The following is a 17921-nucleotide window of genomic DNA, read 5'->3' on the forward strand; positions in this document are numbered from 1 at the left end:
TGGTCCAGAAGAAATGCATTAGCAATTAACACAGTAAAATCTAAAGCCGTTATATTCAGACCAAAAAATACGCACTTTATGACTGACCTCAGCTTAACCCTTGGTGAAAACGCTATAGCAATAGTGAGTACCGTGAAAACACTAGGTGCTTACTTTAATGAATTCATGTTGTGGAACAATCATGTTGATTTGATAACCACCAAGCTAGCTCGAGTTGTAGGACTATTAAGAAAATTTCAACAGACATTACCAATTAAAATAAAGATGATAATATATCATGCTCTTTTCACATCGCATATTAACTACTGTCATTTAGTGTGGGGAACCACTACCATTACTTGTAAAAACAAACTTCTAATATTGCAGAAAGCTGCAATGAGAGCTATACTGAATGTACCTTTTACATCACATGTAAGTTCCCTATTTTCAAAATACCGTATCATGGAAGTAGAAAAAATATATGAATTCCGTATTCTTAAGTCCTATAAAATGCAGGTAAAACAAAACAATATGTTGCTTAGAGACATCGCTAACTTACATGAAAATCCCACAAATTACCCAACACGATGTCATGAACACTGGCACGTTCCACACCCGCGCACAAATTATGGATTCCAAACACTCAGTTATGCATTACCATATATTTTAAATAAGTTTAAAATTACGCAGGAAAATATAACCACTTTTTCTTATTGTTTTAAAAGCATACGAGAACTTTTTTTTTCTGATACAATATAATGTTGTTAGAGAAATTGCACTAATATCAAATGTCTCGTATGGTTGTATTTCTACTTTTGTTGCCGCACTGTACTGCTTTATTCAGTTTTTTTTTTCTTTTTTTGAGGACATTGTAATTATTTGCTGTATACCAATGTACTCTGTGTTTTCTGCCCTGCACTGCCAAACACAATAGGGATATGGGAGCTTTGTCAAGCTGCTTTTTAGCGGCTTTCACTCCCATACACCTCAAACATGTTGTATGTAAACATGTTGGAAATCAATTCAATTCAATTCAATTTCAGCCTTACTGCACTAATTATGCATTTTACTGCTCTAAGCTTTTTTTTCAGATGCCTTTTTCGTTGTCCTACCTGCACTATAAGGTCATAAGGTTGCCAATCGCCTTATTTTGACGAAAGTGGCAGTCAGATACCCAGATTTGGCAAACCCTAAATCGATCTGAAGTTGTAAAAGAAGACCTTGTCTTCAAAGGAAATAGAGACGTGCTTGGGGATATCTTACTTAATTCATTTTCCACAGCCTTCCACATGCCAATTCTACGATTAACCATCAATATGCAATTTCTTTTTCAGTTAGCACTAAGCACAAGCAGGAAGCTGAAAAAGGGTATACATCCACGTTGTATCACATAAGCTAAAGTCACGCAAAGAGTGGGTGTTGAAGTTGTTTTCTTGGCCGCCAACAAGTTGAGTTCACTATGTGGGCACGTCAACAAGGATGGGCCCAAGAAGGCTGTGTACTACAAGACACACAAACCCCTTCATGAAGTGTACCGTCAATGTTGTCTACTAAGTCCCACTCTCCTGTTGGAATACCTACATTGGGCAGATGGGTCATTACCTCAATTAGTGGCACAGTGAGCATGCTACAACTGTTCATTGCCTGATTACTCAAGTACACCAGATTAAGATAAGGGGTAATGTCTGCACAAGCATGCCATCTTTAATGCCAACTCATAAAGAAATCACAAACCATATTTTTGCACTTATAACCAGCACCAAAAATTCAAACAATTTAGTAAGCCGGTATGCAGGGTATATGCAATTTTGCCTTGCTGGGTGGCTTCACTGCCGTGAAGCCACACCACAAGGACAGGTTCTCTGCCATTTAAAGCTTCATTATCTCCTAGGAAACCTGACCCTCTCCCCAACCCTGCATGTTGAAGCTCCCTTCTCCTTTCCTTCATAGTCGCCCATACTCCTCCATTTTAGGGGTCACCATTTTTGCGTTTAATAGTTTGCGAATAGTACACGCAGCACTGGCGAACTGCAACTCATATCAAGATGAGCTGTGCTCAATAGCCGTCCTTTAGAGTGCAGCAGAAGCTGAAGATCATCAGCATCACCGAAGAGGAGAGGCGCAGAACTGCTGGCTGAAGATACAACGTGGCTTAGGCTTGCATCCTTGAATGGAAACTTTTTTTGCAATGAAATAAGCGTTGTATGCAATTATTTCTGCAGGTAATACACACGGATTCTTTTTTCTTCTTTCCTGGTTTTTGTAATTGGGGCTGGAATTACATGCGGTGGCAGGCTATATGCAGAAAAATGCAGTACCTTGAAGGTGCATTGTAATATCAGCACGCAGAAGGCCGCTTATATCCTTTCTAATTTTTTTGTTAAGCAACCTCCCTGCTTAGTTATTCTCATGTGCTGTGTTCTTGCAGTGTTAACTGACAATGAGCTTTTACTTTCACATGTAGGTTGTTAATGAATTGAAGAGAAGGAAAACTAAAATCTATTTTAATAACCCGACATTTCGGAGCCCGACTGGCTCCTTCTTCAGGGGTGAGATAGTGTGAGGGGGAAGCATTTTTGGCGCTTCGACAGGAGCGCATACACTTTTCGTAAAATAAATTTTAGTTGGAGTTTTCCTTTTCAGTTGCCCCCAACCAGGCAGATATCTGCCAAATATTTACCTGAGATTGTTAATGCCATTTTTCGCTCTCAATAAAATCTTCCTGCTAGTCTGCGCTTTATGGTGAGTGTTCCTTCCGTCTTTGTCACAAGCCATATTGAACCAAGCCCAGCATCGCATGCTTCCGATATCTACAAATAATATCCTACAGAAGGAGCTCGAAAATAAAAGCTTTTGAAATAATTTCATGAGAAACTACAACACTTGCAGAGAAACTCGCTGCCTAACTGTAGTCTAAAGTACAACCAGCCACCAAAGTTTATGGGACACAGGACTTGTGAAAAGCTGAATTCACACAAAGCTTTCGACCCATAGCCTCAACTTCAAAGCTTCAATCTGTAGTAGCTTTTGCAACGTACACAGTGATCCATCAGTTTATACGTGCCATGCCTAAACTGACCAGAAATTCAAATTTGTTTTGGAACCAGTGTGCACAAGCTTTTGCGGCAGACAGTACATAAAGAGCAAAATCAGCCACTACAAAATAATTTCTGGTGAAACTGCACCCCCACAGAATGTAGATGAGGATGAAAAAAGTAGACAAGGTGGACACAAGAGCCGTGTCAACTATGTCTACTTTTTCCATAATCACTTACTTTCTGTGGCACCATTACACCAGAAGTGAACCCATACTAGCTACGTAGTTCAAATTTGAATACTTCTGTACTGCAAAATAATCAACGCAAAATAATGGTATGTAAAGGGTTCACACAGACCCGTTGCCATTCTATGGCATATAAAATCAGAAGTCTAGGGCAACATAGAAACACACTACAGTTTTCTAAAAAGTTGGAAGTTTCGTAATTTTATTGCGAGATGATTTTTTACAAAACTAGCTGGCCCACACTTTGCTAGAATTCAACACATAGACTGGACTAAACGAAAAAAAAAAAGAAAAAGAATGCTACATCACAAGGTGCCTGCATTGCAATCTTTCCTTTTACACTGTCCAATTTGTGTGCTGAATTCCAGTACAGTAAAACCTTGTCAATTCAAGTTTTACGAAACCAGAAAAAAAAAAAAGTGCTCAATTAACCGAATGTCGAATTATGGAGGGTATCAAAAAAAACAAGTGTTTGCTACGCCAGTATGCCTTTATTTACTGAAATAATTCGCAACCCTTGATTCTATTTCACACAATATCAGAGCAGAAGTGGCCATTCTTGTAATCTCGTGACTGATTAGTGCTCGCAGCAGTGAGGGCCTCATGACTTCCTTTGCAGTGCGGCCAGTTAATGGCCGCACTGCAAATACGTCTGAATTAATGAGTGTTTTATGCCATTAAATAATGCACACGCCTGCTGGGACCAAAAAAAGAGTCTAAATTATCTGACTTTCCCTAATTAAAAAGGGTTGAAGTAGTGAGGTTTTACTGTAGTAGTAACCCTAACCTTGCTAGTAAAGTTATGGGCCCTGAACATGCATCTACCTTCACCAAAACTCGGCCGAAATTTTATTATCTATGTAGTATACTAATGGACAGGCTGGCTTGAAATTTATACAATGCAGTTTGTGACCACACATTCTGGACAGTTAAGACAGAAATTAATCCTATCTGCTTGAATTTAGCTTCACATTTCTTGCCTTAATTAATAAAAACAGACAGCACCAGAGCAGACTAAAAATTTTGAATCCAGGTGATAGTTTCTCTCTGTCCACAATGTGGCCTGCAATGCCAGAACTAAGTATTTGAGACATGACAGAAGAGACTACGTATTTCACATGCAATGTATACTTCAAAATCCCCCGGTCTGATGAGAAATTTCCTTGACAAAGTTTTAATGTCAAAAACAGCCAAAAAAGAGAACCCACTACAAGGCCACATACGCCACGTCTACATTAATGGAACACTCATTCTTAGTGCATTGCACCCATGTGAACAGCGGTGATGCGCTTAGGGAGACAAATTGCATTTACCACCATGAGAGAGTAGATCAAGATGAGTAAGTTGTCTCACGCGATGCATGTGAACACTGCTCTAACATCGAGAAAGAGGAAAGGGGAGACAGCTGGCAACGTGTTCTCGCCTCCACTCAATGGGAACTGGTTCCAGCTTGTTTCAGATGAAACATGTGCTACATGCAAGCGCTGTTGCATGATGTTACCGTGAGGCACTAAGAAATGTAATATGCTACTGCCTCAGTCATCTAAACTCAGCTATGCTGTCATCAGCAGGACCCACCCACACGTTTACCTTTCACAACCTGTTGGTGACACTGTTTGCACGTATTACGAGCTTTTATATTACAGGTCTAATCAGAGCCAGGATATCGTAATGATTGTATTCCAATTCTCGTCCATTTCACGATTCATCAGTAGTTCGGGCGACTCCTCACCTTTGTTACCACCAGGATCAGCCAAACATGGGCATTAGACAAAAAAAAAAAAAAAAAAAGTCGAATCGAGTGAAAGGAATCCTTACATTGTACTGACCCGTAAGTGCCTTTACATGCAGGCGACACATTTTAAGCGTGATTGTTTTGATTAGTGCGCGTGATTCTGAGGCATGTACAACAGGCCAATTCCAAGACTAGTTTCACTTTACCACTGCCACAAAGCATGCTGGTAGTAGTCTTTAGCAGGAGGAAGAGCAACTATGGTAAAAAGCATATATTTGTATCATGACAAACCTGCTTAGCCCTCAAGATTGAAAGGCATGGAGCTAATAGAACTGGGGCTGTGCGGATTTACCCCCCCCCCCCCCTCCCCGGCTCAACGAAAGTGCCTGTATATAACTAGTCTTTCAAGAATTCACTAGAAAATCCACAATGGCATTCCCCTCAATGTTGCCTTAAACCAAAGTACAGCAAGAAAGTGTGGAGGACTACTCTGATCATGGTGCAGGGCAAGCCTACTGCTCATGCGCTCAGAAAGTAATGAAATGAGTATATTGTAGATGCAGTGCCACAAAGCATTGGAACAAGAAACGCAGTCAGACCTTTTCCGGAAAGCATTAGAGCAGCTGCATGATAAGGAATAAAAGCAAAAACAAACCTTTTACAGGTGTGTGTGAAGGGGCAGTAATTGGAGGTGATGGTGGCAAAGCAGGCTTCAGTTCACTCTGCAGAAAACATATGACATCATAAAAACCAGGCTCCTTTAATAAGCGACACAAAGTGTCATGATGAACTGCATGACAATGGCCATGTGCAAAAACTACTGGTAATAAAAGGATAGATGGCACACAAGAAATAAAAGGCATGTCACTAAGTATGGGGACAAAAGTCAGCACATGACCAATTAAAGAGAAAAACATGCCTTCTCTGCTCCAGCTCAAGTATACTAATAGTATATACTGAGTGCACTCCAACATTTACTGAGGCTTAAAAATTTCATTTTTTGAAGCTGCTACCTTAAACAATTTAGGAAAGGGAAATGTGTTAATGGTGCTATACAGAGAGAATACAAAACCAAATTACTTCTGCAGATTGTGCATAACTTCTTTCAAGCCTCTACAGCCTCATGAAAATGGGCTACAATTTTTTGGTAAGGTGCAGCAAGCTTGGGGTGGAAACCACGGGTAGAGCACAGAGCTGTGAACATCTCAGCCAAGTTTTGTCATATGCGTGGCATGCAATGCAGAGTGGCACATAAAAAGACAGTTTACCTTCTTTTAACAGAGGGAGCTCTTCCTCACAATTTTTAAACCTGCCGACCAGCTAATGTCAGGTGCCAGCAGCCCACAGACACTGGCCATTAAGAAATCGTTTTTGATCACACATGGCTTGCGTATGTGCACATCCATCATTGCTATGGGCTACGCGAGATGCTGCTCTGTCTTTGATTTGCCTGAGCACTGTGTTTAGCAGTTGGGCAGTCACACCCTATTTGTTACGAAAATAGACTATACATTGTCGAACAAAATTATTTCTGTGGCCAAATCTCAGAGATAACTAACAAATGTGGAAGCAACAGCTGTTATCGCACACTACCCATCTCATCACTGCTCCTGTCACTCTTGGGCAGCTTTATCAGAGGCCTCTGAAAAATTTTGAAGTAAAAAAAAAAAAAAAATACTGATTTTCACAGCAAAAAAATTTTTTCATTTGAATGTTGTATAGTACTGTCTTGCTCTAATGAGTGCCAAAACATAAGGCACTTACTGAGCACAGCTACAAAACTGCGGAGATTGAAAGCGTGTTGTTTCTAATGAGGCACAACACCATTACAATTCATGTTGCTAGCACCACCAATTAGTGGCGTAGCCGGAAATTTTGTTCGAGGGGGGGGGGGGGGGGGGGCTCACATCGGTCGCGACAGTGCCATATGGGTAGATTAATAGAGGAATAATGCAGACATCAGTATAATAATGTGTAATTTAACTGCCTGCACAGCGCCAACAATTATTCTGCACCCAAAATTAAAGAAGGATATTACTTCGGTTCAAGAAAGAAGTAAAAGCAGATAGCTAAAAATGAAAGAAAAGACCAAACGAAAGCCACAGATGATGCGGCAAGTTGAACTACCCAATATCCGAGTGTGTTTGTTGGGCAATGCCGCGTGGGCCGGGCTTTCAATGAGCAAGGCCGGTCAAAATTGGTTACTGATGTCCTCATAATTTTCGTATTCGCAAGATAATTTTGATCATGATACTAACTGTTAGAACAAATGGGGAAATTTTCAGCGGTTTTAGAAGCTAATGAACAGTCATACGTTTTCACAATTACGAGTTTATGAACCTAAAGGAACAGAGCTTCTTACTTGCAATGATTTTTGCTGCTTTGCGATCTAAAGGACAAACTTCACTCGGCAGGGAAGTTTAGCAAAGCAGTCAATGACTTCGGACACGTTGATGCCGACGTCTTTGTGGGCGTATAGAAGCGCCAGCCTAACCATGTGTTCTTCAGACATTGTAGAGTGCAAGTAGTTTTTTAGTAATACCATCTTAAAAAATATTCTCTCTGCCCTCGCAGTGGTCCCTGGAAGGGTGACTAGAATCTGCAATGGTTTGTACACATTTACATAGAACCTGCAGTCGCATGAGACAGGGCATCTATTCCGGTGCTAAAACTTAAACTCTTTCGATGTCATTGGCATCCTTGTTTAGGTACCTTACACAAAGAGTAAGCTGTTTGATCCCAGCAATATCTGTTGTTTCGTCAGCTAGTATGGAGAAGCAGCCTGCAGTGTTTACTTTTGCGTCTAGGATTTCTTTGATAATTTCACCACAAATTTCTATAATTTAGTTTTGTACATATGGGCTTAAATACGAGGCATTACTGGGGCAACTTTCCAAATGGTTATTCAGATATGTATCTCCACAATCAGCTCGCATGCGAAGAAGCGCTCTGAAAATACCAGTATTTTCAGCGGGGCTTTGCTTAAATCCGTAGGGCCACTGTCCCTATGGCCACGGAGAGCCAGACCTTGTCGGTCGCAAAAAAGAACTGCCTCAATATAAGGCCGTTAACTTTCTTCTGTTTTCTATTATTTTACTTTGCCTGCCCTGGTCCAGCTGATCGATCACATTGGACATGCTTCCTGAAAATGTTTGGAGAAAATTATCAGCTGCCAGCTGACAGTCATGGCGATATTTAGTATTTTCGTGTGTGTGGAAGTTTGTGAGCGCGTACTTCCATTTCTGGAACGGTTTGGACACGAGGGCTCCAGTGCGCGCATGTTGGCCGAAGTTTATAAGAACATTAAACCCATAAAGTTCCAAAATTGAAAATCTAAAGCACGCCGTTGGAAATGACAGTGCACCTTTCGAGGCAAAAGTTTATGAGGACTTTATACCTATAAAGTTTTGGAATTGAAATTCATGCGCTCCATAGATTCCGCGGCCGCTGCGAGATGCCGCAACACGCCCGCTCGCTATAGAAAAGCCCTTGAAAGTTTGTGCTCGGATGGTGCTCCTTGGGTTATGTTACTCCAGGTGCAAGGGCGTTGCCACGAAATCCAGCCCTAGTTCGCAATGTTGGTGCCGAAATGTCTTTTCGAGCATGACAAAGAAATTGTAGACAAAATCCAGAATGATTCCCGGCGCCGGTGGTTGTTTTGGTCGGCGGTGCATGCCAGCACGAAAAAATTTCGGGGAGGGGGGGTTGCTGAAGCCCAATCAGCCCCCATCAGCCCCCCCCCCCCGCTACGCCCCTGCCACCAATGCACCCATTAGATACAGATTGCTCTGTGGTCATCAACAAAACCCAATAACCTATGGATGCTCGAAAAGTAACACTAGAACGCCTAACAGTGACAAATTTATGTGCACCTGGGATAGACGGGATGTGGAACCAGTGCGCTGAAGCTGTTGGCACCAGGCATGCAGCAGTGTATGCGGTGTATGCACAATAACAAAATCATGCACTTTAGGTAAAAAAGGCACCTATTATTGTTTTACAACATATTAACAGTAGTCTAATCACACAGTTTTCACATTTCTGCTTCCCATGAGTGATGCTCTTATCAGTCGTGAATGCAGGCATGGTGGAGGTTGCTCTAGCCTTCACAGTTTTGTGCTTGAAGTTTAAAATGATGTATACAGTGGAAAATATTTGTTCTATTTTGCATCTCAGAGTTAGACAAAAACAGTTTTGCTCTGCTAAAGTTATTTATGATCAGGTATACAATTATGTGAACCTATATATATATATATTTATATAAAACGGGGTTGTGGAAATAGTGAATTTTGAGTTCGAAGCGTATTTAAAGTGAATACTGATTTTGGCCGAATATTTTCGAATTGCATGTCGAATAGTTGCTATTCAAAAATCTTGGCCACAAAGTGGCATGCAATTATTGGATACGTGCAATAATTAAGTTGACTAATTTGTGAGAATGAGACCACAATTAATTGAAGTATGACTTATTTATTGGAATACATGTGAGAATGTTGATGTCATTTACTCATCACTTTCTCGGATTATTATAGTTTACATCTATTGCAACGGTTTTATAAGTGTTCTCGCCACCGGCCACGGCGCTAACCCGACCACGGCACGAGAACGCCGGCCACGCTACGAGAACGCCGGCCACGGTACGAACATGCCGGCCACGCGGAGCGGTGACACGTCAGCTATTCACTCCTCGGACCATGGCCCTGCGCCTAGTGCTTCACTCCTCGGACCATGGCCTTGCGCCTAGTGCTGACTGGCCTGACCCTGGCCCTGATGGTTCGGGCGACTTTTACGAGGACCAGGTTCGGCTCGGGGATGCCAGCAGCCTACGGCCCGCGGCCCCTTACGATGCGGACCGTCAGCGGGCTCTGCTCGAGGGACCGTTCCATCGGGCGCCCGTGCAGCAGCTAAGCCTCACTAGTCCTACCAATGATCCGGCGCCGTGTTCGATATTGGAAAGCTGCAGCGCCGTAAGTCACCGCAGCCGTGACCTCGTCGTGGAGTGTCCGCCTCGGCTGCGGGAGGTTGCGGGTTCGAATCCAGGCGGCCACCGGTTACCCACCGGAATACAAATCGAGCACAAGCGACCCCCGGCCAGACGCCCGGCTTTCTTCAGGGGTGCTCGCTTGGGAGAAGCTCCGCTAACCCCGCCGTCCCCCTCGGGGGATTAGTTTCGAACAACCCTGCAGCCCGCAAAGGTGCTTATAACCCGGCCAGCGCCTCAACCTCGAGTGATGCATCGATGCGCTGCCCACGACGCGCGCATTCCCGCACACCGGTAACTCCCACCCAGGGGCCCACAGCTCTCGCGCCTGTACAAGTACTACGCCACAATCACCTGGACCGTACACGACCGTCTCCTGGATAACTTCATCAACCGCCCTCCCTAAGCACCGTGAAGAACGACGGCCCCGTTAAGGTCTCCAAGATCGCCATAAACCAGCTGGAGAGGCTTCCCTCCGACAACGGCAAGTTGGTCTTTCAATGCACGGCCATATCGATGCGCAAGTCACCAAGGCAACCATTGCGCTTGGTTCCATCTTCGAGGACACCTGCAGGAGAGACGCCCAGCGCGAGCCTCGCGGGGCCTCGTGCAGCGAGGGCCGCTACCTCTACAAGCTATCCGAACCCGTGAGCCTAAGTCCAAGCACCTGACCTGCCGCACCGCCACCGGCCTCGGCTAGCCCTGCGACTACTCCGAGCAGTGCGTCTTCGCCCAGCTGAACAGCGTCTGCACGGACCATCTGATCGGTGACTGTGCTCTCGAGTTTGTCCGCTCGCTGGACGGCAAGACCTGCGACAAGCTACACACCACCGCCGGAAACGTATTGGACAGCCCTACAAGGCCAACAGCGAACGCCACACTACCGGAGCCGCTTGCCTCAAGGACGTCTGTGCGTGCGCCAGCCACAGGTGCACCTAAGATGCAGGCTGGAGTACAAAGATAAGTTTCTGAGCAATTATGAAGGTTATGAGAAATTTTTAAAGGTTTGAAACTGATTTTTCTAACTTAGTGTCGGACGCGGCGGTGGTGAGAAAATAGTGCTGGCAACCAGAGTGCCAAGATTGGCAAAGATGACACCGGCGATACCAGCATTTCTGGAGCTCGTTGCTCGGTTTCTTTTGCCCATTGTTAAACATAGTTGATGAAATTACTACAATATAGTCAAAGTCCGATTTTTCGGACTCCCTAGGAGCCACGAAAACGTCCAAAAAATCAGGCAGTCTGAAAACATAAATGCATGCCTCCGGAATAACTTTAAAGACCTGCAGTACACTTATTAGGCGTATTGGTGCTCGTACTGAGATGGGAGACGGCGGGTGAATACATACCGTGTCCCGTGACAATTACCCCTTCCCACTCTTGGTATGTTTCACCGCATAACACACTGAACTGAGGCAAAGCTGACTTTCGCGAACTGGCATTACACAACGCGCCATACTTTCCGAGCTTCAAAGCCATTGGCGAGGATCACAAAGTCAGACTCGGCGCCATTTCAGTTCGCCAACAGTGGTGAGCTGTTTCAATTAAGAACACGGCACCGAACAGCAAGAAACTTGATAGCGAACGCCGAATTAGCTAGGCCTAGCGTAGCCACGGTGGTGGCTATGGCTGCTAGTGGATCTGATTATTAGACAGTAAACAAACTCACGACCGTTTGCCCACACATCGAAAAGCACGAATATTACAACTGCTCTCAAAGCGAATATCGAATAGCATAATATTCGAAACTACTATTCGAAAATTCAAATATTCGCACAACCCTAATACATAACCATGATATTTGTTCAGCACTTCTCAACAGAACCACCATTGGTAATGCAGACCTGCTTTTAACAAGCAGGCACAACAAAGAAAAGGTCTAAAGTGTGACACAATTTGTTTCTGAATGCTTTCAAGATGTGTCGCTGCAGACCGTGAGCACTTCCAATTTATACTGGACAAAACGGTTAAGTAATGCAGCCAAATTTAGTGTTTAACTAAATGTACTACAAAATGCCACCTCTCAGGGAAATTTCAGAGCAACCGGGCCAGCCGTCAAGCTGGAAAAGTCATGTACACCTGGCCCCCTTGTTTGTGCAACACTCAACAGACTGCAACAGTAACATTTTCTAGCACTGAAAAAACTTTGCCGAGGCAGGCACTGACCCTTGATGGCTCCACTGGAGTCTTCTTGCGCAGAAGACTAGACTCAAGGGCCTTTTCCTTCACCTTCTCAGCAGGTAGCTGTCTACTGCAGAAGTAACAGCTTCATGTTAGTCGACATGCCTTTGCAAGGCAAAATCTATCTGTAGTCAGTACCATCCTCCTGCTCCTCCAAGAAAAACAAAGCAAGGCCTGCCACCATCCCAAAAAGATTTGTATCATTTTGACTGACTAGAATACCACTATTCCGGCTTGAGAAAAATTGTTGCTGCGGAAGCTGGTGCCTAGGCACATCACTCACATTCTGTTGCTTTCCCATTTTTTGTTTATTTTTTGTCTTAAAAAGCATGAAATTCCAAATGGCACTTATTTATGGCACCAATATAGCACCACTATGCAGTGCAAACCTTACTCAAATTAATAGGACTGTTTATGAAACATAATAAACAATAAAAATTGTCATAGTCCTATTGTTGTCAATATAAAATACAGAACGGAGCAGGACTGCTTTGCCTCATAACATGGCATTACAAGCACAGTAACACCTGAAGCTGACAAGAAAATACTCAAAAATCCAATCACTGGAAAATAAAGAATAAACAGCTTGCAGAGTGTTATATCTGCAGACTGTCTGGTAAGGATGGGCTAGATCCTTCAACACAGACTTGCATAACTTGCTCCCACGTGCTCGAAAAGCTTTTTAATCAGAATGCAAACAACTTGGGTTTTTGTTAGTTGAATGACCCGGGACCTTATAATGCAAGATTCCATTTCATTTCCCATTCCTTTCACCATCTGTCATACACTTGCATGCCACCACATCATATGGCACTTAACATGGCAGATGGTAAGAGGGGAATGAATAATAAAATAGATTGTTACAACACGGCCCTGAAGCAAGTCTAAATTATCTGCGATAGAAGAAACAATGTGGCAATAAATGAAGCCACACACTGTTCAAAAATATAGAGGCACACAATCAGTGACATGAACAACCCCTATAATGCACTTGACAGTGGTGGAATTGCTTTTTGACCTTTTGGCACAGGCAAAAATGCCCTTTGGCGCAGTGTCATACCTTTATATAACGGACATGGTCTTAATTCTAACTGAAATAGTAAATGAATATGGCAGAGCCAGCTTTACGCATATCAATTGGCAAAATTTCAGCTAAAAATGACCAAATTAGTCTCAATTTTTTAATAGAATGGCTTTGCCACTTCATATATCATGCTATAAAGCCAATTTTACAATTTATACTTGCAACAGGCGCTACATGATTGGTACGCTTTCTTCTAATGTGTACAATTTCCCCTGTGTAACTGCTGTGGAACATATGAAAGCTGCTTAAATTAAAATCACGGAATCTACTATTCCAATCGTGTATACATATTACAAGATACATATTTTTAAATTCGCAGTACCAACTACGCTAGACAATGTACAGCCAGATATGGCCCGAGATTTATTTTTGATCAGACATCCTCCATGAGCAAGCTCCGTGCCAAGTTGGTATGAGGATTACACAAATTCAGCACAAACAAAAAGAATGTACAGCGATAGTACATCTGAATATCCACAAGAGAAAAATGCAACAAAAGCGCGACTAGAGTGAATGAAGAACTGACGGCATCAGCTGTATATGTCGCTCTTGGTGCAATTTGGCATAACTGGTGCAGCTATTCCACCTATCACTATCCACTATCAAATGCCATTGAGCAGAACAGCAGTTAACACTCAAACTGTCATTCAAGTGAACACAGTTACACATTACAAACAGCGGAACAGCATCTGAAGTTGCAAAGCACTTCCCACGTTCAGTTCAGTTAAACCCACGTGGTCATGTGACAGCAATGTAGAAGCATCTGCTAATGACTAGAAAAGCTTCCTCTAGTATTTTTCTGACAATATTTTGTGGCAAAAGTTACTTATTATTCAGACTTACTACAGTGTTTCTTGCTTTGTTTTGTTTTTGTTAATCTAACAGCCAGTTAAATATCCAAGACAATTCAAAGCCTATCCATCAGCTTCCGCGTTTACATGTATTTTTCTGTGTGTCCACGCTAGTTTATGTGATGTGCACGGTATGCCGGCTTGTGTGTGGTGACGATGTTCACTACGGCCCTTTGTTTGTATGACTCTGCACAGCAGATACAGGTGCCGGCGATGTCTCAAAGTCGCTTGGTGTGTGATCATGACTGAAAAGTTTGGTCACGCAGGTGCACACATGGGCACTGTGCTTGACCGAGCGTAGTTGTACTAAATAGTCTTCCCAGATTCCGATCAGTATTTTGGACATCGGTTGAAACCACACAAAGCACTTGTTCGGCACTGGAGCACACATTATTTCCGATGATAGCGCACTCGCCGCACGTACAGTTGCCGCCATCTTGTCAGCTGAACCTGCCGTGTAACACTTAACTACAATAGGGTTTGACTGCCGATCGGCTCAAAAGAAGTTGCAAGTGCCCATGCAACAGTTTGTTTAACTTGAGTACCAGTAAGTTTATCCAATTCCCGTTGTTGGAAGTGCAATCTGTATAAAAATTATATTATACTATGATAATGCTAATCCATAATTAATAATACGAGTTTTCAGCCTGCACTTGTGGCTCGACTATGCTACATCTCATTTGTAAATGCGCACAAGGTCCTCATGGTTTTGGAAGTAACAGCACCATTAGCATGGTTTTCAACACTTCGCTTTGGGAGTCAGGCATGTCAGTAATACATTCGTGAACGCTTAAAACTGGTGACCATCAAATACTTCTTTGTTAAGAAACACTTCCCAGCTGGGCAGTCGCTTTTGATCACACTGGTATGTTAAATGAAGTTGGTGCGATAGAAATTACATATTACTTCCGAGGCGTGCTTTCACAACATTATTTTTAAACTGAAGCTTTCTTTGTCTACTATTCCGGGTCGTTGCAATAAACGGTAGAGTATTTATATTTGTAAAAACAGGGTACGACCTCCCTTCTTGGTATGTGGTAAACATCCGGGAAGGAAGAGGAGTGAGAAGGGTAACAAAACAAGGGCAAGTTAACCCCTTCTGCGTTTTATTATTCTGACCAAAAGTGGCCTTATTTTGCATCTTTTTTTAAGGCTTATTTTCAAACTTCATTCCATCGAAAGCCCTTCTATAGCTTTTTCAACCAATTTGTGTTATGTTTTAAGCATGAAAACCTAATTTTACGTCTCCATATTGTATTTGTGATTGCCACAAACAGTAGTTAGAAACAAGGACAAATGCTTTATTTAACCGCTTCAAAATCAACTGTTCTGCAAAGCAAAGTTCTTCACCGAAGAAAGAGTGGAGCAGCGGCTTTCTTTTGACACGCAACTCCCAATTGTGCTTTCAGTAGCAGATGCCATTGTTCTAAATCTGCCAAAAGGCGGGAGAAATGTGCAATTCCAACAATGCAGTCTTCGAGCACTGACAAAGTGCTGCCATCTATGTAGTAGAAAACAAATACCACAATAAACGCACCCCTCCAGCGCTAACAAAATGGCTACCATGTATATTGTAGAACACGAAGGCTGAATCAGTGTAGACTGAGACACTGAAGAAGTGCTGACATCTATGTATGTAGTAAAACGGAAAAAAAAAAAAAAAAAAAAAAACGAAATACCTGGATTTCAGACGCTGGCATTGCGGTCATTTATGTAACAGAAAAAAAACTTAGTGGATGTACTGAGTTCGTCCAGATCATTTAGAAAACAAGTTATTACCGTTGACGAGCTTAACTCGTCCAAAGGAAAAATACCAGGATTGCGCTGACAAGCAGAGCGCCTCCAGAACACTTAAAGGGCAGCTGAAGCACTTTTCAAAAAAAGTGAGTTTTTCACACCCTGAATACGAAAATCATATTTTAACAGGCCAGAAGTCACCGCTAGCTGCTTTATTTTGCAAAAACAAGCCGCAGCGTCTGCGGGAGCTGCCACGGGTCGTTTAACTGGCTCTGATGGCGAATAGGATCGTGACGTCATCTTAGGTATCGACGAGGAGCGTGATTCGAGTAGAACGCTCACATAACCCCTGTATTGACTTCATCCATGCGCCCGGTCTTTCGCCGCTATGCTCGGCGCGCGAAGGGGACGGAGCTTCGATGAAAATTTAAACTGCGATTGCGGCGCTGCTACGTGCATAATCCAGAAAATAACTGCAGGAGTTTATTTATACTGTGTTAGCCTTCCAAACCCCCATAAATCTTCCCATTCTAAAACCTCTTCAGTTTCCCTTTAAGGGTTAAAGCTAAGCAAACATCTCCCAGCGGTACTATAGGAGAGAGTAAGATTTTCCTTCCATATTATGGTTCCTCTCGCGGCACTGTCCATTGCTGGAAACTTGCAGGATGTATGGTTGAGGGTGGCCTGCTTGTAAACTTGCATAGGTGCTGGGTAGAGGCTGTGCCCTCTACTGCCGAGTTCACTGGATTGAGGAATTTTACAAGACATTTCACATTCTGCAAGTTCTCATGGATCCAAGTGGCCTCTTCTGCAATGAATTCCTCGGGAAAAATGTTGCGAAGCACTGTGTTCAGCAAATGGGCGCAACAGTTCTATGGGTCATAGGGCTGCAAAGCGCAAATAATGTTCGCACCCTGGTCGGTGACAAATATCGCCTTGGTCAAGGTGTCACTGCAAATGCCAAGTTTGGCAAAGCATCGCAACAGCTCTTTCCGGATGTTCTCGCAACTTTTCTCCTCGTTTGGGAAATCACATGTGATGAGCATACACGAGTGAAGCTTCTATTCGTCGGCGATGTAATCAAATGCAGTCGTGCAAGAAATTTTTCGATAATTATCTGTCTATACTTCTGTCGTGATAGCGCATCGGCTCTCGTTTATGGCTGCCAAAATTTCAGGCATGAGTAGAGTGTACTAGATTGGGGGAGTGGGTCCAGCAGACACCTTGGCATGCGCCGAGGGTGAAGCAAAAAACGCGGAAATTGTGATAGCACTGCCGTCACTTTATTCTGAATCTCTGGCCAATAAACGTTGGCTCCGGCAGTTTTGGCGGCACTCATTGGCTGAGGCGAGTTCACGAGCTGAGTAGCTGTCGTCTGCTCAATGCACCGCCGTTGTTGCGTCGTTTGCATTCTTTCCGCCGCTGTTTTTCCATTTTATTTACAAAAGACCGGTGGGGAATAACACCAGTGTTGCCGCCACCGAGTATCTGCCTGTAAAAGCTCCATGTAGCTGCAGTATGGTCTCCGACGCGACAAACGTCCGGACGGCCCGCAGGGACGCTCATTTGGGAGAAAGCGACGGTGGCGCCACCTGGAGCTAGCACCTGTCATGTGTGGCAAGTTCTCCAGCTTCTCTCGCAACTGTCGTACGATGAGGAAGGATGCTTCCTGCATATAAAGCTCCATGACGCACACCAATGTTCTTTGGCTAGCTTCACAAAACCATTGCCACTGACAACGTCGTAAGGGTGTAAATCCTGAGCTCAAAAGCGTGCTGTGCAATGTGACATATTTCCTTTCACAGTTGCTGGAACAAGTGCACGTGTGCGTTTTAAAAACTCTTTTTTCTAGACATTCCACTGCTTTACATGGGGTGCCTCTGCAGGTGTGAAGTGCCACTTTTTGGTGAAGCGTAGGCAAGAAAGGTTTTGCAAGCTATCCATCGCACGTATCTGACAGATGGCAGTGTTACGCTGTCCATTACGAGATCAAACTTGTCCCACACAGCACTTCTGGCATTGGATTTTCGCACCAGTTTATAGCGAACCTCTTCCAGTTTGGCTCTCAAGTCCCGAGTGCTGCCCGTCGC

At 43.4% G+C, this 17921-nt stretch overlaps 1 protein-coding gene across 1 annotated transcript in view; it reads right to left on the reverse strand.

The window, feature by feature from the left end:
- LOC119457191 (MICOS complex subunit MIC60) overlaps positions 1-17921 on the reverse strand; it is a 77972-nt gene that overhangs the window by 46472 nt on the left and 13579 nt on the right. Inside the window, exons 4-5 of the mRNA XM_037718947.2 lie at positions 12145-12229; positions 5653-5719 (exon numbers count right to left, since the gene is read on the reverse strand). Coding sequence (XP_037574875.2) covers positions 5653-5719; positions 12145-12229 — 152 coding nt within the window. The remainder of the gene's footprint in view (positions 1-5652; positions 5720-12144; positions 12230-17921) is intronic.

Source organism: Dermacentor silvarum, chromosome 1 (assembly GCF_013339745.2).
Source record: "Dermacentor silvarum isolate Dsil-2018 chromosome 1, BIME_Dsil_1.4, whole genome shotgun sequence".
Lineage (NCBI taxonomy): Eukaryota > Metazoa > Arthropoda > Arachnida > Ixodida > Ixodidae > Dermacentor > Dermacentor silvarum.